At 45.8% G+C, this 23,209-nt stretch overlaps 1 protein-coding gene across 4 annotated transcripts in view; it reads left to right on the forward strand.

Annotated features, from left to right (window-relative positions):
- Positions 1–23,209, forward strand: part of fancc (FA complementation group C) — a 330,390-nt gene that overhangs the window by 127,186 nt on the left and 179,995 nt on the right. For all 4 annotated transcript variants that reach the window (XM_070882002.1, XM_070881996.1, XM_070882011.1 and 1 more), the window contains exons 6-7: positions 8,238–8,302; positions 17,266–17,430. In XM_070882002.1, the coding sequence (XP_070738103.1) occupies positions 8,238–8,302; positions 17,266–17,430 (230 nt within the window). The remainder of the gene's footprint in view (positions 1–8,237; positions 8,303–17,265; positions 17,431–23,209) is intronic.

The following is a 23,209-nucleotide window of genomic DNA, read 5'->3' on the forward strand; positions in this document are numbered from 1 at the left end:
CCATGCGAGCATGGCCACTAGCAGCACAGACGAGAGGTACTGTGTTGGTGATAATTGGGACGACTTTATTGAGAGACTACAGCAAAGTTTCGTCATTAAGGAATGGTTGGGACAGGAATCGGCCGACAAAGGCAGGGCTCATCTCCTGACGGTTTGTGGATCCAGGACGTACTCCCTGATGAAGGACCTTCTAGCGCCAGAGAAGCCGGCGGACAAGACTTTTGAAGAGCTCAGTAAGTTGATCGGGGAACACTTTAAACCAGCGAGCAGCATGCACATGGCGAGACACCGGTTTTACACGCACCGGCGGCGAGAAGGGCAAAGCGTTCCAGACTTCGTGGCAGATCTCCAGCGACTGGCGAGCCTATGTAAGTTCCCAGATGCATGCAGAGCGGAGATGCTGCGAGACCTTTTTTATTGAGGGCATCGGGAACGCTGGGGTTTTCAGGAAACTGATTGAGACCAAAGACTTGACCCTGGAAAAGGTGGCTTTGATGGCCCAGACATTTATCTCAGGGGAGGAAGAGACCAGAATGATTGACAAAAATCTTGGCTTAAATGCAGCAAATGGTCAGGGAGTCAACATTGTTAACACGGCACACAGTTCTCCAGGCAGACAGGGGCAATCGGACATGCCTGAGCATGTAGTCGAACCCAAAGGGGGAATTCAACAGAGACAATGGCTAGCTGAACGGCGATTCATGCCATTGCAAGGGACAATGAGGCCAGTAATGGGGCCATCAAAACCTGTCAATGGTGCGCTTAAGGACAGTTACAGAGACAGTCAGAGACGATCGACTGGTAATGGACCTTTTGTTTCCAACAACGGCTCATGTTGGAGGTGTGGAGGCAAACACCAAGCCAGAGCTTGCAGGTATCGGCGATATACCTGCAGAAATTGCAACGTGAGTGGTCACTTGGCCCGTATGTGCAGGAAGCCTGTTGATGTATGAGGAGGACGGGCCCGACGTAAGCCCTATGGGGCCAAATGAACACTGGGGGAAATCGCTGGAAGCTGAAGTTCAGCGAGTTCATGTGGAGCACATATACAGTTCATACACCAGGACGCCACCGATAATGATGAAAGTGCTCCTCAATGGCATCCCAGTCTCAATGGAGCTAGACACGGGGGCCAGCCAGTCCCTGATGAGTATCAAACAGTCCGATAAGTTGTGGGCGTCCAAGGCCAGGAGGCCAAAATTATTGCCGATTGACGCATAGCTGCGGACATATACAAAGGTGATCATTCTGGTGCTAGGCAGTGCCACGGTAGTCGTGACCCACAAAGATTCGGAGAACAGATTGCCACTCTGGATTGGCCCGGGGGACGGTCCCGCACTACTGGGGCGGAGTTGGCTTGCTGTCATGAACTGGAAATGGGGCGATGTCAATGCAATTTCTTCTGTGGAGTGAATATCATGCTCACAGGTCCTGGACAAATTTGACTCATTATTTCAACCTGGCATTGGCACTTTCATGGGGACCAAGGTAGTGACTCACATAAACCTGGACGCCAGGCCAGTACACCACAAGGCCAGAGCGGTGCCGTACGTGATGCGGGAAAAGATAGAAGGCGAATTGGACCGCCTGCTGAGTGAAGGCATCATCTCGCGGTCGAATTCAGTGACTGGGCGAGCCCGATTGTGCCGGTGGCTCAAGGTGGATGGGTCGGTCAGGATATGTGGTGATTATAAGGCCACTATCAATCGGGTGTCACTCCAAGACCAGTACCCGCTTCCGAGAGCGGAGGTCCTCTTTGCGACGCTATCCGGTGGCAAACTTTTTTCAAAATTGGACCTGACCTCAGCTTACATGACCCAGGAGCTGGCGAGTGAGTCAAAGAAGCTGACCACCATCACGACACACAAGGGGTTGTCTGAGTACAACAGATGTTCGTTCGGGACTCGCTCGGCCGCCGCGATCTTTCAACAAAATATGGAAAGCCTCCTCAAGTCGATTCCAAGGACGGTGGTTTTTCAAGACGACATCCTCATCACGGGTTGCGATACTGAAGAACATCTCCACAATCTGGAGGAGGTGCTACGCAGACTGGACCGGGTAGGTCTGCGACTGAAAAAGGCGAAGTGCGTATTCCTAGCACCCGAGGTAGAATTCCTGGGGATGAGGGTAGCAGCAGACGGGATCAGACCTACTGCGCCCAAAACGGATGCGATCCAGAGAGCACCCAGACCGCGTAACACGACGGAGCTGCGTTCATTCGTGGGGCTCCTGAACTATTTTGGTAACTTTCTTCCCAAATTGAACACGTTGCTAGAGCTGTTACATGTGCTCCAACGCAAAGGTCGCGAATGGGTCTTGGGGGACAGCCAGGAAAGGGCTTTTGATAGAGCACGCAATTTGTTATGCTCCAACAATCTGTTAATGCTATATGACCCATGTAAGAAACTTGTTTTAACGTGCGATGCGTTGTCCTGTGGGGTCGGGTGTGTGTTGCAGTATGTTAATGCCAAGGGTCAGTTACAGCCGGTAGCTTATGCCTCCAGAAGTCTGTCCCAGGCAGAAAGGGGCTACGGGATGGTAGAAAAGGAAGCACTTGCATGTGTATATGCAATAAAAAAAATGCACCAGTTCCTGTTTGGCAGGAAATTTGAGCTGGAGACAGATCACAGACCCCTAACGTCCCTTTTGGCCGACAACAAGGCCATAAATGCAAATGCATCAGCCCGCATACAGAGGTGGGTACTCACATTAGCTGCCTATGACTATATAGACCGAGCACTGAAAACTGCACCGATGCACTCAGCAGGCTCTCACTAGCCACCACCGAGGGGGCAACCGAGCATGCTGCTGAGATGGTAATGGCTGTTGAAGCTTTCGGAAGCGAAGGCTCACCCGTGACAGCCCATCAGATCAAAGTCTGGACAAATAGAGATCCGCTACTGTCTTTAGTCAAGAAATGTGTTCTGAATGGGGACTGGGCAGCCACATATGGGGCATGCCCTGAGGAATTCAAACCATTTCACAGGCGCAAGGATGAACTCTCGATTCAGGCCGATTGCCTACTGTGGGGAAACCGAGTAGTCATGCCCCAGATGGGCAGAGAGATGTTCATCAGAGAACGCCACAATGAGCACCCGGGCATTGTCATAATGAAGGCAATTGCCAGGTCACACGTTTGGTGGCCACGGATAGATGCAGACTTGGAACTTTGTGTTCGCAGGTGCAACACGTGTGCCCAGCTGGGCAATGCGCCCAGGGAAGTCCCCCTTAGCCCCTGGTCCTGGCCCGTCAAGCCATGGTCACGCATCCATGTGGACTACACAGGTCCTTTCATGGGAAAAATGTTTTTGGTTGTAGTAGACGCCTACTCCAAATGGATCGAGTGTGACATTCTAAATTCAAGCACATCCTCTGCCACGGTAGTAAGTCTACAGGCAATGTTCGCCGCCCATGGTCTACCCGACGTCTTGGTTAGCGACAATGGCCCGTGCTTTACAAGCATTGAATTCCAGGACTTCATGGCAGGAAATGGTATCAACCATGTCAGAACGGCACCGTTCAAGCCGGCCTCAAACGGCCAGGCAGAATGAGCAGTGCAGATAATCAAACAGGGGATGCTCAGAATCCAAGGGGGTTCCCTACAAAGTCGCTTATCACGCCTCCTGATGGCCTATAGATCCCGACCACACTCGCTCACAGGGGTTCCACCCGCAGAGCTGTTAATGAAAAGGACGCTCAAAACCTGGTTATCCCTTATACACCCCACCATGAAAGAAATTGTTGAGAACAGGTGCCAGTCACAATGTGACTACCATGACAGAAATGCGAGGGCACGATGTATTGATGTCAATGACCCTGCCTTTGTCCTCAACTACGCTGCAGGGCCTAAATGGCTCGCAGGCACTGTGATTGCCAAAGAGGGGAATAGGATTCTGGTAGTTAAACTTACCAATAGACAAATCTGCCGCAAACACGTGGATCAAACTAAAAGGAGGTTCAGCAACCCCATAGAAGAAGCAGCGGAAGAACACGATGTCGAGTTCACTCCTCCACAGGTGACCAAACACCGGAACCAAGCGGAGGAGAACCCAGTCACTGTGGGCAGTCCGGTCAGGCCTGAGGCACCGCAAACAGCAGACACTCAGGCCAGCGCCCAACAACCGGAGCCCCAACTCAGGCGCTCTACAAAGGAGCGTAAACCACCAGAGAGACTTAACCTGTGATCCCAATAAGACTTTGGGGGGGAGGTGATGTCATGTATTCAACTGTCATTGTAACCCATGTATAAACTGATCTAAGTTGCACACTGTGATAACATTGACCACTAGGAGGTGAATTTGTGGGAGACACTCCTAACCTGGACTTTCAGGTATAAAAGGGGAAGCTCCACCCACCTTCATCACTTCAGTGCTGGCTAATAAAGGTTACTGATCACAGAGTGACCTTCTCTCAAGTATGGGCCTCGTGTGCATTTCTACTGTATAGTCAGGACATATCAATAAGGTCAGAAGTGGGGATGTTCACTGGTGATTGCTCAGTGTTCACTTCCATTCACAATTTCTCAGATAATGAAACAGTCCACGTCCGCATGAAGCAAAGTCTGGACAACATTCAGGCTTGGGCTGATAATTGGCAAGTAACATTTGTGCCAGGCAATGACCATCTCCAACAAGAGTCTAGCCGCCTTCCCTTGACATTCAACAGGCTTACCATCACCGAATCCCCCACCAACTTAACTGGACCAGCCACATAAATACTGTGGCAGCAAGAAGAGGTGAGAGGCTGGGTATTCTGCTGCGAATGTCTCACCTCCTGACTCCCCAAAGCCTTTACACAATCTACAAGGCACAAATCATGCGTGTGATGGAATATTCTCCATTTGCCTGGATGAGTGCAAGTCCACCAACACTCGAGAAGCTCGACACCATCCAGGACAAGGCAGCCCACTTGATTGGCACCCCACCTACCACCTTAAACATTCACTCCCTCCATCACTGGCGCACTGTGATTGCAGTGTTTACCATCTACAAGTTGCACCACAGCAACTTGCCAAGGCTTCTTCGCCTTCATAGCGAGGGGATTTGAGTACAGGGGCAGGGAGGTGTTGCTACAGTTGTACAGGGCCTTGGTGAGGCCACACATGGAGTATTGTGTACAGTTTTGGTCTCCTAACTTGAGGAAGGACATTCTTGCTATTGAGGGAGTGCAGCGAAGGTTCACCAGACTGATTCCTGGGATGGCGGGACTGACCTATCAAGAAAGACTGGATCAACTGGGCTTGTATTCACTGGAGTTCAGAAGAATGAGAGGGGACCTCATAGAAACGTTTAAAATTCTGATGGGTTCAGACAGGTTAGATGCAGGAAGAATGTTCCCAATGTTGGGGAAGTCCAGGACCAGGGAGTCACAGTCTAAGGATAAGGGGTAAGCCATTTAGGACCGAGATAAGGAGAAACTTCTTCACCCAGAGAGTGGTGAACCTGTGGAATTCTCTACCACAGAAAGTTGTTGAGGCCAATTCACTAAATATATTCAAAAAGGAGTTAGATGAAGTCCTTACTACTAGGGAGATCATGGGGTATGGCGAGAAAGCAGGAATGGGGTAATGAGGTTGCATGTTCAGCCATGAACTCATTGAATGGTGGTGCAGGCTAGAAGGGCCAAATGGCCTACTCCTGCACCTATTTTCTATGTTTCTATGACAGCACTTCCCAAACCCGCAACCGTTACCACCTAGAAGGTCAAGGACAGCAGGCTCATGGGAACACCATCATTTGCAAGTTTTCCTCCAAGTCCATCAGCATCCTGACTTGGAAATATATTGCTGTTCCTTCATCGTCACTGCATCAAAATCCTGGAACTCCTTCCTTAACGGCATTCTTGGAGTACCTTCACTTCACAGACTGCAGCGTTTCAAGAAGCTGCTCACCACCACCCTCTCAAGGGTGATTAGGGATGAGCAATAAATGCTGGCCTTGCCATCAACACCCACATCCATGAATGAATAAAAAATCCATGTTTTAATTTGCGGTAAGCGGTGAAGCAATGGTGCTCACCGCTGACTTTGAAGAAAGCTGCCCACAAAGATCTGGAAGATGTGGCGTGAATTTTAGCTGCCCTGACCTTAGTTTGAGTCTGGCACCAAATCAAGCAAATCTCCACGTCCAGCAACAGTGATGCCATCAAGCAGGCTGAGTAGAAACATAGAAAATAGGTGCAGGAGTAGGCCATTCGGCCCTTCGAGCCCGCACCGCCATTCAATGAGTTCATGGCTGAACATGCAACTTCAGTACCCCATTCCTGCTTTCTCGCCATACCCCTTGATCCCCCTAGTAGTAAGGGCTACATCTAACCCCTTTTTGAATATATTTAGTGAATTGGCCTCAACAACTTTCTGTGGTAGAGAATTCCACAGGTTCACCACTCTCTGGGTGAAGAAGTTTCTCTTCGTCTCGGTCCTAAATGGCTTACCCCTTATCCTTAGACTGTGACCCCTGGTTCTGGACTTCCCCAACATTGGGAACATTCTTCCTGCATCTAACCTGTCTAAACCCGTCAGAATTTTAAACGTTTCTATGAGATCCCCTCTCATTCTTCTGAACTCCAGTGAAACGTACCCATTTACTCCTACTCTTTGCTTCCTGTCTGCCAACCAGTTCTCAATCCACATCAGCACACTACCCCCAATCCCATGTGCTTTAACTTTGCACATTAATCTCTTGTGTGGGACCTTGTCGAAAGCCTTCTGAAAGTCCAAATACACCACATCAACTGGTTCTCCCTTGTCCACTCTACTGGAAACATCCTCAAAAAATTCCAGAAGATTTGTCAAGTATGATTTCCCTTTCACAAATCCATGCTGACTTGGACCTATCATGTCACCTCGTGCCAAATGCGCTGCTATGACATCCTTAATAATTGATTGCATCATTTTACCCACTACCGATGTCAGGCTGACCGGTCTATAATTCCCTGTTTTCTCTCTCCCTCCTTTTTTAAAAAGTGGGGTTACATTGGTTACCCTCCACTCCATAGGAACTGATCCAGAGTCTATGGAATGCTGGAAAATGACTGTCAATGCATCCGCTATTTCCAAGGCCACCTCCTTAAGTACTCTGGGATGCAGTCCATCAGGCCCTGGGGATTTATCGGCCTTCAATCCCATCAATTTCCCCAACACAATTTCCCGACTAATAAGGGTTTCCTCAGTTCCTCCTTACTAGACCCTCTGACCCCTTTAATATCCGGAAGTTTGTTTGTGTCCTCCTTAGTGAATACCGAACCAAAGTACTTGTTCAATTGGTCTGCCATTTCTTTGTTCCCCGTTATGACTTCCCCTGATTCTGACTGCAGGGGACCTACGTTTGTCTTTACTAACCTTTTTCTCTTTACATATCTATAGAAGCTTTTGCAGTCCGTCTTAATGTTCCCTGCAAGCTTCCTCTCGTACTCTATTTTCCCTGCCCTAATCAAACCTTTTGTCCTCCTCTGCTGAGTTCTAAATTTCTCCCAGTCCCTGGGTTCGTTGCTATTTCTGTTCAATTTGTATGCCACTTCCTTGGCTTTAATACTATCCCTGATTTCCCTTGATAGCCACGGTTGAGCCACCTTCCCTTTTTTATTTTTACGCCAGACAGGAATGTACAATTGTTGTAGTTCATCCATGCGGTCTCTAAATGTCTGCCATTGCCCATCCACTGTCAACCCCTGAAGTATCATTCGCCAATCTATCCTAGCCAATTCACGCCTCATATCTTCAAAGTAGCCAATCGCATTGAAGAATTCTCACAGATAGAAAACCAGGAAGTAAAATGTACAGACTCTAATTTACCTTTTATAAATTTTACAGAGAATGCAATAAAGATTGGGACATATATGTAGGAATAAGGTAGAAGCTGAAATATCATAAACTTAAAAAAAAATGTAAAACCCTGTAATTCTTAATCAGATTAATGGAAAAAGTTGAAATTCTACGAATATAAAATTAGATTTTCAGGAACAGAACGGTTGCTCAGCAGTCAGTGCTCTTGCTAAAAATCCAGTTACATCTTTTTCAACAAGCTTAACATTTTTGGGTGGGTTTAAACAGTGATATTCCAGAGTAATGGGAGACGTTTTCATTCTTCATTGAATTAATTACTGGCTCTGAGAAGTTCCACAGTGCAACCTGTGGTGGAGCAGGGAATGACGCATCGCAATTTCTGCGTTCAGTTTCACTGTCATTACCATCACAAAATTTGTGCCATTGTCTATGATCACCTATTTATTTCTTCCAGATTGTTTCCTCCCTGGTTAAAGAATTTCAAGGCTATCAGTGCGACAGAAGTTCCTTGTTTTTAAGGTAGGTGATAGGCTTGAGACATAATGTGAAATTATTGAAATGCACATCCTATAAATTGTGATCACTTTTAAATTTACTGAAGATAAAAACTTAAAATCCAGGCCAAATTTAATCATGCTAAATTTTTCTGCACTCTTAATAGAGGGAGAAAGGCATGTCGTGGGGTACATTCATATTGCAAGTTTAGCTTCAGTGTAAATCAGATTTTGGAGACACTCAATGTGAAGCACCCAGAGGAGTGGCACTACTTGGAATTTAACTCCAATCCAATGTTGAATCTTGTTTACAGAGTCCCTGGAGGCACTCTTTAAACCTACCTGACATTGATTTAAATGTCTTTCGAGAGCAGGGATTCTCCCCTTTGCACCCACTAAGAATTAGAATTTTGACAGTAGAGTTGCATTATCATGAACAGAACCAATGATTTCTATGTTCAGGAAACATGGCTTCAGTTTATTTTAAAAATACTTTTATTTAAATATAAAAGTATACATATTTCTCCCATTAACCCTTAGATAAGTATGTTACACAAAAGATGGTGGTGTGGACAGGTGAGTTACTCTTAAACCCTCCATCCGTGGTGCTCTGTTGAATACTCGGAAGTGCCTGAAGAGCAATAAAGCTCAACATATCTCAGGATATTTTTGTTTTAATTACGTTCTCTCCCTCACCATGAACTTTGTTGCCATTTTGCATCTTCCTGTGACAGCTTGGCTGCAGTTGGAACTTGCTATGCAGAGATTCATGAGTGCAAACCTGTCTCCTGTCACTTCGTAGCACAGCTTGTTAATGTCCTAAAAAAATAAGCTTGTTAATAGGCCATTTATTGTATATTATTAAATCTGGTCAGACAATGCACAATCCTGTTATTCCTTGTTTTATAATTGCCATTTCATTATGAACTGTTTAAGTTACAGGATATTGGTTTATAAAGAAATCCATAGCAACTATTTTGATGACTATTAAGTTGTTTATTAATCATCAAGATGGTTGCTTTGACTTTTTTTCCTAAACCATTGTTCTTTGTACAACCATTCCTAATAATTCTGAATAATTTAAAGAAAGAACTTGTATTTATGTAGTGCATTATCACATCTTTGGGATGACCCAAAGCACTTCATATACCAACAATTTTTTTTTGCTTAATAAGGAGTAACTGTTTTCGGATGTAAAACTCAGTTTACAATTAAAAAAAAAAATACTATTGTATGTATTCCCAGGTACAGTTATAGGTTCCATCACAAGTTTTGTTGCGATGCAATAATTCCAACCAGTTGATTTGTGGTGGTGCTTTTGTAGAAATTCTGTCTCATTTTAGGGATAAAGGATCTCATCAGGATTCACTTCCATTGTTGCTTCGAACACCATGTCTGCAACAACAAAACCAGTAACACATGTCACACCCAGCTGGTGGCTTTGCACTGTATAAAATGAGACCTTCCAGTTTTTCAGGAGTGTTAATGAAAGCAAAAGCAAGTTGCATAATTGTACCTCTCCTACACAGATTGTTAAAAAATTATGGTAATGGAACAACTGGCTGTTTTTAAAACTATTCAACTTGCCAATTACGAACAAAAGTGACTAATTTTAATATTTCCAGCGACTTAATACTAGGAGACATAAATCATTTAGCGGTGCTTTTCAAAAACTGCTCTTTGCCAAATAAGTAGTTTTAATAGCAAAACATTGTTTGATTTATGCCACATATTCACTGTGTGGAACAGCACAAATTTAAGATTTTTCAGTTGCGTAGGATTTCTGTAATGTATCTTCTGGGATCATGAATTAGTTTTTTGTTTTAGTGAAATCTACAGAAGTCTTGGAATGGTAAAGCAACTTTTTAATGCCAGGGGCTCAAAGGGATGTCTGGGTTGGGGGGAAAAGTGACTCTTGATGACCATTTTGTGCTTGCAACATTATCCGGACCCTGACAATCCTCGGAATACAATTCTGGCAATTTTGCTGGGATTGCATCTGCTGATGCCTTCCAGCGTGACTCCACTGGAGATTGTGGAGTCAGTGGAAGGGCAGTTAATTTGCATAAGATAGGTGGGCACTGTGGACATCATCATCATCATAGGCAGTCCCTCGAACCAAGGATGACCTGCTTCCACGTCAAAAAGTTCACAGGTGTTTCAATGATGGACCTAAAATTCCAGGTCCGAATTAAATCTTGAAGGGTGGAAGATGCCTGTGCTTGGACTTTTTTAACATGGTGACTGTTGCACACCAGCTACCACATGGGCTTGACAGAGCTAGGTCTTGGTCCAGTAGCAAGGATTAACCAAGACGACTGGAGACCTGCTCTGCTGCACGGTCCTAGTGTGCACACATATCGCAGTGTGGGCTGGCCCGTGCTGCCCCTGAGCCCACGCCTCTTCTGGGCCTCGAACTCGCGCCTCTCCTGGGCCCCGATCAGGTCCCTCTACAGTCTCTCGCTGCTCCTTCGCCCCGACCTCGCCGCTCCTGGCGTACCTGCCCATGCTCCAATCACCGACCTGGACATCGGTGACGTCCCTTTTCACTGCCGTTGCTCTCCTGCTCCAGCACGTGCTGCTCCCTGGAGTGGTATGCTGCCACGTTGCTCCTTCCGCTCTTCGGCCTGCTCCGATGGTGCTCGCAGGCTGGGGGCCGCGCAGACTGCACATCTATAATGTCTACCTGTCCAACATTAGGGTTTAGAGGTTGCTGAGGTCTCCCTGAGATCCCTACCATAGGGAGGCTCCATCCGCTTGACAACATTTGCTTGTAAGGGGCGGATGGAGGTTCGTCTATATTGTGTATGTAGGCACTCTGTTCATGACTCCACGAGGCAGGGATATGGCACTTGAACTGTACAGACTGTAGTCCTTTATTGCGGCTCCTAGAGTGAGGGCACCAAGAGATGAGCTCCCTTTTATACTGGGTTACCTGCAGTGTACAGGTGACCCAGCAGTAGCACCCTCTGGTGTACAGGTAAGGTATATACAGGGTGAAGGTACATTCAGGTCTCGTGTGACAGTACATCATTACATCATTGGCATGCATACATAACAACACTCCCCCATAAGCCTTTCCCAAGTCCTTATTGCCGTGACCTGGAGAGGTGATCAGTAATGGGCTGTGGGAGGTTGTGGGTGAGGGTTGTGTGGGTGCCAGGTGTGATCCCTGTGCTTGAAGCTGGCGTCATACATTCTCCCCCCCCGCCCCCTCACACACAGACCATGTGGGTGTCACTGTTGGAGCCAGTGCAATGGGTAGGGTACATACACTGTAGAATGGGTAAGTGGTGGTATTTGGTGATGGGCAGGGCCATAGGGCTGTGTGGGCTCCTTGTCCTCCATTGGTGGTGGAAGTCTGGTCACCCCAGGGTCCGCCAGGAAAGCTGGAGGGTACTGGCCTCTCGCTCCTGGTGCTGGCCCTGGTGGCCAGAGAGTGTAGAGCCGATCTGGGGCAGGTTGCCAGTGTGGTGATGGCTGTGCTGCTCATTGACTGCTGTCCCTGCAGTGGGTCTGCTCCCACTGGTGTGTGTGAGCCCTTCCAGGGGCATCACATTTGTCCCAAAAGCCCAGGCTACATGGTCAGGTAGCCCGCTGGACCTGGGGGTCTCCCACAGGGGAATACCTCTGGCATTTACATTGTACCTGTAGAACCCGGTGTCCTTTAACAGTCTACTTTCTGCATGCATGACACATTGACTCTGATCACAAATAGTCGATTCTACACAGTTATCTTTCTTTACATTGTCACATTTAGCACTTATAACACTTTCTTGTGTATCAGTGTCTCCATACAGGGTTACATTTATCATATTGAAATTTCTAGCATCATCATTTAACAGTACAAACTTGTTGCTAACATCATTTTCATAAGCATTCATTGCATTTCTTTCATCAGTTAATCCGGCATCACAATTTAACGCTACATTTGCATACCTACATTCGCTTACTGCACTTTTAGCTTTAATGTCCTTCGCATCACTGTGCCTAGCATGAAACTTCTTTGGGTTACCAGTCTCCTTTAAGGGGGCCTTCCAATCCGGTTCGCCGCTCGGTGCCACGTGTCGCTCCTCCAACGCTGCCCCTCGTGGTCTGGTCGCGGCCATTTTGATTCTAGGTTCTTCGCCTCGTGGTGCGGCCGCCATCTTCTCGCTCTCCTCGAGGTAGACTGTGGCGATCTTTTTCTTCTCAGGTTCGGCCACAGATGTCGGGAATCCACCTTTTTCACCGATCTTCTTCCCTCAGAGTCCTGCCACGGCCCAGAAGGTGAGGTCTGGACGTTCGGGTTGAGTGATCTCACCACAGTGTTGTGCAGTCGTCGCTGCGCAGTTGAGCTGGACGGCAGGATTTCTAGGTGCTGCGATGGATCCAAGTTCGGGGCTGGTGGGATGTCGATCGCTGGAACCCGGAGGCCGTCGTTGCTTCGACCGACTTGGACCTGCTTCATCCAACTTCTTCCCAGCAGCGTTGGACCATCGCCGGCAACAATCCACAAGAGGAGCTTGTTCATCGCGCCAACCTGGACGTCCACGCTGCCAACAACTGGGATGATGCCTTTGGTGAGGTGAGCAACTTTGCCTGGATAGGAGACAGTTTTGGTCGTTCGGCGGGATTGTTCCAAAGTTTTTCGAAGGTCATCTGGCTCATCAAAGACTGGCTTGCCCCCGTGTCGATCTCCATCGAAACTGGAACTTCGTTGATGTCCACTTCCATCTTCCACGGGAACTCTCGGTGGAGCAGGTATAAATTCCATACTCTTCCAGGGGTTGAGCAGCTTCGTCTTCATCAGTGTCGGAGCCCAGGTGATCAGCCAACTCTTCAGCGGCACGGTGAGTAAAGCTTTTTCTGCACATTCTCTGAAGGTGACCTTTCGCATTGCAGCCTTTGCTGGGATAGTCTTTGTAACTGCACTGATGGGCCCTGTGGTTTCCTTCACATCGCCAGCACGGGGCTAGCCGGTTGGCCCCATGTGCGGGACTCAGGGCAGCATTTCTGCCTTTGAAAGTCGCCATTCTGTTCACTGCGCTCGTCGGTTTAGAGTCCTGGATGTGGGTCATCATTCGTTTGGAGTCGCAGACCGAAATCATGAAGGCCTGGCTCACTTTGATTGCCTTCTGCAGGGTGACTGTGATGTCCGCAGAGAGCAGTTTGTGGAGGAGGCTCTCATGGCCGATTCCAATAACAAACATGTCCGTTAGTGCTTAATTGAAGTGGTCGCCAAAATCACACAGTGCAGCCAACCTTCTTAGATCTGCAGCATACTTAGCAATTTCTTGGCCTTCGGGTCGTCGGTGCTTGTAAAACCAGTGCCTGGCTCTGAGGATGCTCTCTTTGGGTTTCAATTGCTCTTGTATTAGGGTTACGAGCTCCCCATAGCTCTTGGTTGTTGTCTTCGCTGGGGCTAGCAGGTCCCTGACGAGGCCGTGGATAGTGGGCCCACAACTGCTGAACAGGATGCCCTGCGCTTGTTTGCCAACGTGGCCGGTGAGTTCCCATCCAGGTTGTTGGCAATGAAGAAGTGTTCTAACCTTTCAACGAAGGCTTCCCAATCTTCTGCATCGGTGAATTGTTGGAAGTTGCTGAGATTAGACATGTGCGTGCAATTCGTAACCTCGTCACCAGTTTTTGTGTATGTAGACACCCTGTTAATGACTCCACGAGGCATTTGAACTGTACAGACTGTAGTCCTTTATTGCAGCTCCGAGAGTGAAGACACCAAGAGGTGAACTCCCTTTTATACTGGGTTACCTGCAGTGTACAGGTGATCCTTAGGTCTCCAACAGCAGCACCGGTAAGGTATATACAGGATGAAGGTACATTCAGGTCTAGTGTTACAGTACATCATTACATCATTGGCATGCATACATAACAGTCTATTACTAGGCATGTTGGAAAATTCCAGAAACATTGCAAACGGGTGCCTGCCATTTTCTGATGAGTTCTGTTGGAGTGACGGTGGGAGACCAGCATAAACCCATGGAATTTTGGGGCCTTGGTGTGTATGTATTTCTTCCCAGTAGCCCTCCATTTTTTCTTTCGTAACTGATATATATTTCTCACAGTGCATACAAAAAACAATATTAAAATATAATTTAAGAAAAGTTTCACTTTTTACTTTGAAATATGCATTGTGCTTGCATGGGTGAAACTAATCTGAATCAGCACACTACAGTAGAACAACAGCTTGTATTTATAAAGCAGCTTTAACATAGTAAAATGTCACAGGGTGCTTCACATGAGTGTTATAAAACAAGAATTTGACACTGAACCACATAAGGAGAATTTAGCACAAATGACCAAAAGCTTGGTCAAAGAGGTAGGTTTTAAGGAGCATCTTAAAGGAGGAAAGAGAGACAGGAGAGGTTTAGGAAGAAAATTCCAGAGCTTAGGGCCTAGTCAACAGAAGGCACGGTCACCAATGGTTGAGCTATTATAAGCAGGAATGCTCAAGAGGGCAGAATTAGAGGAGCTCAGATATCTCGGGAGGCTGTGGGGCTGGAGGAGATAACAGAGATAGGGAGGGGTGTGGCTGTGGAGGGATTTGAAAACGAGTATGAGAAATTTGAAATCAAGAAGTTGCTTAACTGGGACGCAGTGTAGGTCAGTGAGCACAGGGGTAATGGGTGAATGAGACTTGGTGCGAGTTAGGACACGGGCAACCGAGGTTTGGATGACCTCAAGTTTATGTAGGGTAGAACGTGGGAAGCCAGCCAGGAGTGCATTGGAATAGTCAAGCCTAGAGGTAATAAAGGCATGGATGAAGGTTTCAGCAGTGGATGAACTGAGGCAGGGGCAGAAATGGGGGATGTTACAGAGGTGGAAATAGGTGGTCTTAGTTATGCTGCGGATATGTGGTCGGAAGCTCATATGACACCAAGGTTGTGAACAGTGTAGTTCAGCCTCAGACAAATGTTAGGGAGAGGGATGGAGTCAGTGGCTAGGGAAAGGAGTTTGTGGCGGGGACCATTAGAGATGCATAAATTCATAATTCACTTGATCAGTCTTTGAACATGCACCACTTTGAATTGCTGAGCACGAGTCTTGAACTTGATTGAGGAAACACGACTTCCATTGAGGACACCTAAATTTCTCCCACCCCCAAGAGATGTTCTTAACACATGTCAAACAGTTCTTGTTTTCAGCATATCATAAATGGTGATTACTTTTTCTCTCTACTGTATCATCAGTTTCACTGGTGTTGCTGAACGGAGAAAGTTACAACATTATTGGCCAATATATTTCATAAATAAAAGTTAAATATGTTATATGCAACAGAAGGAACTATTAACTGAAGACCCCAATTACAATTTTGTACATGACTGCTATTTTGATCTTTTTTACTTTTCTGCTCCATGTCACGTGTCCTGTCCCAACCCCACCATCAACATCCTGAGGGTCACCATTGACCAGAAACTTAACTGGACCAGCCACATAAATACTGTGGCAACAAGAGCAGGTCAGAGGCTGGGTATTCTGCAGCTAGTGTCTCACCTCCTGACACCCCAAAGCCTTTCCACCATCTACAAGGCACAAGTCAGGAGTGTGATGGAATACTCTCCACTTCCCTGCCGCTCCAACAACACTCGAAGCTCGACACCATCCAGGACAAAGCTATCCGCTTGATTGCACCCCATCCACCACCTTAAATATTCACTCCCTCCACCACCGACGCACCTTGGCTGCATTGTGTTCATCTACAAGATGCACTGCAACAAATCACCAAGCAGCAGCAGCTCCCAAACCTGCGACCTCTACCATCTAGAAGGACAAGGGCAGTAGGCGCATAGCAACATCATCACCTGCAAATTTCCCTCCAAGTTACACACCAACCTGACTTGGAAATATATCACCGTTCCTTCATCGTCGCTGGGTCAAAATCCTGGAACAGCACTATGGGAGTACTTTCACCACACGGACTGCAGCGGTTTAAGAAAGCAGCTCACCACCACCTTCTCCAGGGCAATTAGGGATGGGCAGTAAATGCTGACCTTGCCATGACGCCCACATCCCTTGAACAAATTTAAAAAAAAGATTGCGTCGCAGTTTGAAGATAAGATCTTACTCTGTTGCTCTTGTTCGTCAACTTCTGTGTACAGTCCAATTGCCAATCCATTATTGCCCAAATAAAATATATAAATTCTTTAAAATGGATGTAAGAATTAAATAAACAGACATCACCTGATTTCTTACCATTGCATTATTGGGATTTGTTTTCTTTTTATTATATCTTTGCTTTGTTCCCTTTCCATTATCTATGGGAGATTCTGTGGCTGAATGGAACTAAGTTTATTGCCGATTTAATCCAGATATTAGTTAAGCATTATTTCTTTCTGTAGACTGGAATTAAATTATTTGTGTCTTTGTAGAGTGATATATATCAAGTCAATTGAATTGCCGATGATATAATAAAAACACATTTGACCTATTTAGAGCACTACTTAAGCATTATTGTCAGCACTTTTAAACCATTAGTTTGGCGGAAGTAAACATTAAAATTCATAAGCAGATGCATTTTGAAACCTAGGACAGATGCTAACTCTTAGTTTCCTTGTATTCCCAGCATATATAATAAGAGCTGCAAATGTAGTTTTCAAAATCCAAAACTTTTGTCCTAATTTGTTTCTCAATGATGGGATCTGAAATATCATTTCTGTACAGTTCAATTTCGGACCCTTCCTTTTCCTCCATGAATTTTAATTTCTCCATTTCTGCTCGTGAGGAGCATATAGTGCAAACCTGAGTCTGACAAATATTTGTTAGAAGATGAAAAAATGTTGAAAATCTGAAATAAAGACATAAGATGATGGAAGTACACAGATCAATCAGCATATGAAAAGAGAAAAGATCAGAGCAGACACATCTGAGTTCTAATGAAGAGTCTTTGCCCGATGCAGATTGATGTGCAGCATGTTCTATTCATTTTATAAATTAGAAGATTGTTTATTTTTCCATTTATTTTTAAGACATAATGTTATCTTTTTGTAGGTTACCATCAGAACAACGGAGGAACGTTTCTATTCTCTGTTTACCTATTGTCACTTTACCTGAGGTTGTTCCATTAGTGGAAGCTCTTCTGACTTGTCATGACAATGGTTCGGTCGAAACTCTTAACGCAGAGTTTCTGGAGTCCATCAGCAATAGCCTTCTGCAGTAAGTACACTTAAAATTGTGAAAATATGCTTCTGCAGTCACGGCAGACGATCTAGGTATGCTGTCAGATCTATAATTGAAGTAGTGATACAGCAACAATAGGATATATCCATCAGGAAAGATTAAACAGGCTGGGGCTCTTTTCTCTAGAAAAGAGACAGCTGAGGGGTGACCTGATAGAGGTGTTTAAGATTATGAAAGAGTTCGATGGAGTAAATGTAGAGAAAATGTTTCCACTTTTGGGGGAGTCCATAACTAGGGGCCATAAATATAAGATAGTCACTAATAAATCCAATGGGGAATTCGGAGAACTTCTTTACCCAGAGATTGGTTAGAATGTGGAACTCGCTACCACAGTGAGTGGTTGAGGCAAATAGCATAGATGCATTTAAGGGGAAGCTCGGTAAGTACATAAGGAAGTAAAGAATAAATGGTTATGCTGACAGTGAGATGAAGAGGAGTGGAGGAGGCTCGTGTGGAGCATAAACACCGACATGGCCTGTTTCTGTGCTGTACATTCTATGTAATAAGAACTGAGTGCCTTTTACATGCGCGAGAAAAAAATGGATTGAAAGGGAGAGCAGGAGGAGAGACCAGAACCTTGGTCAAAGAAGTGTGTTTTAAGGAGGATCTTAAAGCAGGAGGGATGGGTGGAGTAGTTTAGGGAGTTAATTCCAGAGTGTGTGGCCAAGACAGCTGCCAATGGTGGAGTGAAGGGAGCGGGTGATGCATTGGAGCTGGAGTCAAAGAAATGGCGAGTTGGGATGCAGGGAGTTAGAGGGTTAGAAAGATAGGGAGGAACAAGGCTATGCAAGGATAAGCACATCAGATTATCAGCTTTGGGAGAATGGGGGTTTGTTTATAGCTAGTGCATGGCAGTATTTCCTGCAGGAAAGCTCCGATGGCCAGGCTCACCTCTCATGCCCACCATGGTCAAATATCCTGCCGACACTCGCTGCCTAGGTTCACTCATGAAGAATGACTAAATGCATTTAAGGGGAAGCTATATAAGAAAAGGAGAAAGGATAGAAGGATATACTGATGGATGAAGAGGGGTGGGAGGAGGCCCGTGTGGAGCAATAAACACCAGTTAGAAACATTGAAACATAGAAAATAGGTACAGGAGTAGGTCATTTGGCCTTTTGAGCCTGCACCACCATTCAATAAGATCATAGCTGATCATTCACCTCAGTACCCCTTTCCTGCTTTCTCTCCATATCCCTTGATCCCTTTAGCTCAAAGGGCCATATCTAACTCCCTCTTGAACATATCCAATGAACTAGCATCAACAACTCTCTGCGGTAGGGAATTCCACAGGTTAACAACTCTCTGAGTGAAGAAGTTTCTCCTCATCTCAGTCCTAAATGGCTTACCCCTTATCCTTACACTATGTCCCCTGGTTCTGGACTTCCCCAACATCGGGAACATTCTTCCGGCATCTAGCCTGTCTAGTCCCGTCAGAATTTTATATGTTTCTATGAGATCCCCTCTCATCCTTCTAAACTCCAGTGAATACAGGCCCAGTTGATCCAGTCTTTCCTCATATGTCAGTCCTGCCATCCCGGGAATCAGTCTGGTGAACCTTCGCTGCACTCCCTCAATAGCAAGAACGTCCTTCCTCAGATTAGGAGACCAAAACTGAACACAATATTCCAGGTGAGGCCTCACCAAGGCCCTGTACAACTGCAGTAAGACCTCCCTGATCCTATACTCGAATCCCCTAGCTATGAAGGCCAACATACCATTTGCCTTCTTCACCGCCTGCTGTACCTGCATGCCAACTTTCAATGACTGATGTACCATGACACCCAGGTCTGGTTGCACCTCCCCTTTTCCTAATCTGCTGCCATTCAGATAATATTCTGCCTTCATGTTTTTGCCACCAAAGTGGATAACCTCACATTTATCCACATTATACTGCATTTGCCACGCATTTGCCCACTCACCTAACCTGTCCAAGTCACCCTGCAGCCTTTTAGCGTCATCCTCATAGCTCACACCGCCACCCAGCTTAGTGTCATCTGCAAACTTGGAGATATTACACTCAATTCCCTCATCCAAACCATTAATGTATATTGTAAATAGCTGGGTCCCAACCTGAGCTCTGTGGCACTCCACTAATCACTGCCTGCCATTCTGAAAAAGACCCGTTTATCCCGACTCTCTGCTTCCTGTCTGCCAACCAGTTGCCATCCATGTCAGTACATTATCCCCAATACCATGTGCTTTAATTTTGCACACCATTCTCTTGTGTGGGACCTTGTCAAAAGCCTTTTGAAAGTCCAAATACACCACATCCACTGGTTCTCCCTTGTCCACTCTACCAGTTACATCCTCAAAAAATTCCAGAAAATTTGTCAAGCAGGATTTCCCTTTCATAAATCCATGCTGACTTGGACCGATCCTGTCACTGCTTTCCAAATGTGCTGCTATTTCATCTTTAATAATTGATTCCAACATTTTCCCCACAACTGTTATCAGGCTAATCGGTCGATAATTACCCATTTTCGCTCTCCCTCCTTTCTTAAAAAGTGGTGTTACATTAGCTACCTTCCAGTCCACAGGAACCGATCCAGAGTCGATAGACTATTGGAAAATGATCACCAATGCATCCACTATTTCTAGGGCTACTTCCGTAAGTACTCTGGGATGCAGACTATCAGTCCCTGGGGATTTATTGGCCTTCAATCCCATCAATTTCCCGAACACAATTTCCCGCCTAATAAGGATTTCCTTCAGTTCCTCCTTCTCACTAGACCCTCGGTCCCCTAGTATTTCCGGAAGGTTATTAGTGTCTTTTATGAAGACAGAACCAAAGTATTTGTTTAACTGGTCCGCCATTTCTTTGTTCCCCATTATAAATTCACCTGAATCTGACTGCAAGGGACCTACGTTTGTTTTCATTAATCTTTTTCACTTCACATATCTTTAGAAACTTTTGCAGTCAGTTTTTATGTTCCAAGCAAGTTTCCTCTCATATTCTTTTTTCCCCCTCCTAATTAAATCCTTTGTCCTCCTCTGCTGTATTATAAAATTCTCCCAGTCCTCAGGTTTGCTGCTTTTTCTGGCCAATTTATATGCCTCTTCCTTGGATTTAACACTATCCTTAATTTCCTTTGTTAGCCACGGTTGAGCCACCTTCCCTGTTTCATTTTTACTCCAGACAGGTATGTACAATTGTTGAAGTTCATCCATGTGATCTTTAAATGTTTGCCATTGCCAATCCGCCATCAACCCTTTAAGTATCACTCGCCAGTCTATTCAAGCCAATTCACATCTCATACCATCGAAGTTACCTTTCCTTAAGGTCAGGACCCTAGTCTCTGAATTAACTGTGTCACTCTCCATCTTAATGAAGTATTCTACCATATTATGGTCACTCATCCCTCAAGGGGCCTCGCACAACAAGATTGCTAATTAGTCCTTTCTCATTACAAATCACCCAGTCGAGGATTGCCAGCCCTCTAGTTGGTTCCTCGACATATTGGTCGAGAAAACCATCCCTAATATACTCCAGGAAATCCTCCTCCACCATATTGCTACCAGTTTAGTTAGCCCAATCAATAAGTAGATTAAAGTCGCCCATGATAACTGCTGTACCTTTATTGCACGCATCCCTAATTTCTTGTTTAATGCTGTCCCCAACCTCACTACTACTGTTTGGTGGTCTGTATACAACTCCCACAAGCGTTTTCTGCCTTTTGGCATTCCGTAGCTCCACCCATACCGATTCCACATCATCCAAGCTAATGTCCTTCCTTACTATTGCATTAATTTCCTCTTTAACCAGCAACGCCACCCCACCTCCTTTTCCTTTCTGTCTATCCTTCCTAAATGTTGAATATCCCTGGATGTTGAGTTCCCAGTCTTGGTCACCCTGGAGCCATGTCCCCGTGATGCCAATTACATCATATCCATTAACTGCTATCTGCGCAGTTAATTCGTCCACCATATTCCGAATATTCCTCGCATTGAAGCACAGAGCCTTCAGGCTTGTCTTTTTAACACACTTTGCCCCTTTAGAATTTTGCTGTAATGTGGCCCTTTTTGCTTTTTGCCTTGGATTTCTCTGCCCTCCACTTTTACTTTTCTTTTTTCTATCTTTTGCTTCAGCCCTCATTCTATTTCCCTTTGTCTCCCTGCATAGGTTCCCATCCCTCTGCCATATTAGTTTAACCCCTCCCCAACAGCACCAGCAAACACTCTCCCTAGGACATTGGTTCTGGTCCTGCCCAGGTGCAGACCGTCAATTTGTACTGGTCCCACCTCCCCCAGAACCGGTTCCAATATCCCAGGAATTTGAATTCCTCCCTTCTGCACCTCTCCTCAAGCTACGTATTCATCTGAGCTATCCTGCTCTGATTAGCACGTGGCACTTGTTGCAATCCTGAGATTACTACTTTTGAGATCCTACTTTTTAATTTAGCTCTTAGCTCCCTAAATTCGTCTTGAAGGACCTCATCCCGTTTTTTTACCTATATCGTTGGTACCTACATGCACCACGACAACTGACTGTTCACCCTCCCTTTTCAGAATGTCCTGCACCCGCTCCGAGATATCCTTGCCCCTTGCACCAGGGAGGCAACTTACCATCCTGGAGTCTCAGTTGTGGCCGCAGAAACATCTATCTATTCCCCATACAATAGAATCCCCTACCACTATAGCTCTCCCACTCTTTTTCCTGCCCTCCTGCACAGCAGAGCCACCCACGGTGCCATGAACTTGCCTGCTGCTGCTCTCCCCTGATGAGTCATCCCCCTCAACAGTACCTAGTATCTGATGACCGCAGGGGATTGCACTACCTTCCCTCCACTGCTCTTCCTGTTGGTCACCCATCCCCTATCTGGCTGTGTACCCTTTACCTGCGGTGTGGCCAAATGGCTTGTTTCTGTGCTGCAGACTTCATGTAATTCCATGTAGTTCTATACTAAACATGCAAGATGTGTTGGAAAAATATTTGGTGCATATTAACTTTATTTCCATTTAATGTTGAAGTTTACTTTTTAAAATAAAATGTGGCATTATATTGGGTGTATTTTATAGAACAAATATTTTTGTATTTCACTTTGTAAGTGGTGCAGCTTTTAAATGTACTCCATGTAGATCTAATTTCTGCAGTTGATAGAATTGTGGTGGATGATGCAACTGACATTGCCTTATTTGGGTCTGCCACTAATTAGTGACTACATTGAAGGATCTAAAGGTGAAACTCCAGAAGTTTTCATTATTATGTAATTCTATGCGAACAAATCTTCTGAAATAATTGTTTTAATATTTATTCATTCATGGGATGTGGGCATCACTGGCAAGGCCAGCATTTATTGCCCATCCCTAATTGCCCTTGAAAAGGTAGTGTGAGCCGCCTGCTTGAAGCGCTGCAGTTCAAGTGGTGAAGGTACTCCCACAGTGCTGTTAGGGAGAGAGTTCCAGGATTTTGACCCAGCGACGATAAAAGAACGGCTGTATATTTCCAAGTCAGGATGGTGTATGACTTGGAGGGGAACTTGCAGGTAGTGGTGTTCCTATGCGCCTGCTGCCCTTGTCCTTTAGTTGGTAGAGGTTGTGGGTTTGGGAGGTGCTGTCGAAGAAGTCTTGGTGAGTTGCTGCCGTGCACTTTGTAGATGGTACGCACTGCAGTCACGGTACACTGATGTTCGAGGGAGTGAATGTTTAAGGTGGTAATGGGCTGCCAATCAAACGGGATGCTATGTCCTGGATGGTGTCGGCTTTTGAATATTGTTGGAGCTGCACTCATCCAGGCAATTGGGAGAGTATTCCA

The sequence above is a fragment of the Pristiophorus japonicus genome, chromosome 1 (genome assembly GCF_044704955.1).
Source record: "Pristiophorus japonicus isolate sPriJap1 chromosome 1, sPriJap1.hap1, whole genome shotgun sequence".
NCBI lineage: Eukaryota > Metazoa > Chordata > Chondrichthyes > Pristiophoridae > Pristiophorus > Pristiophorus japonicus.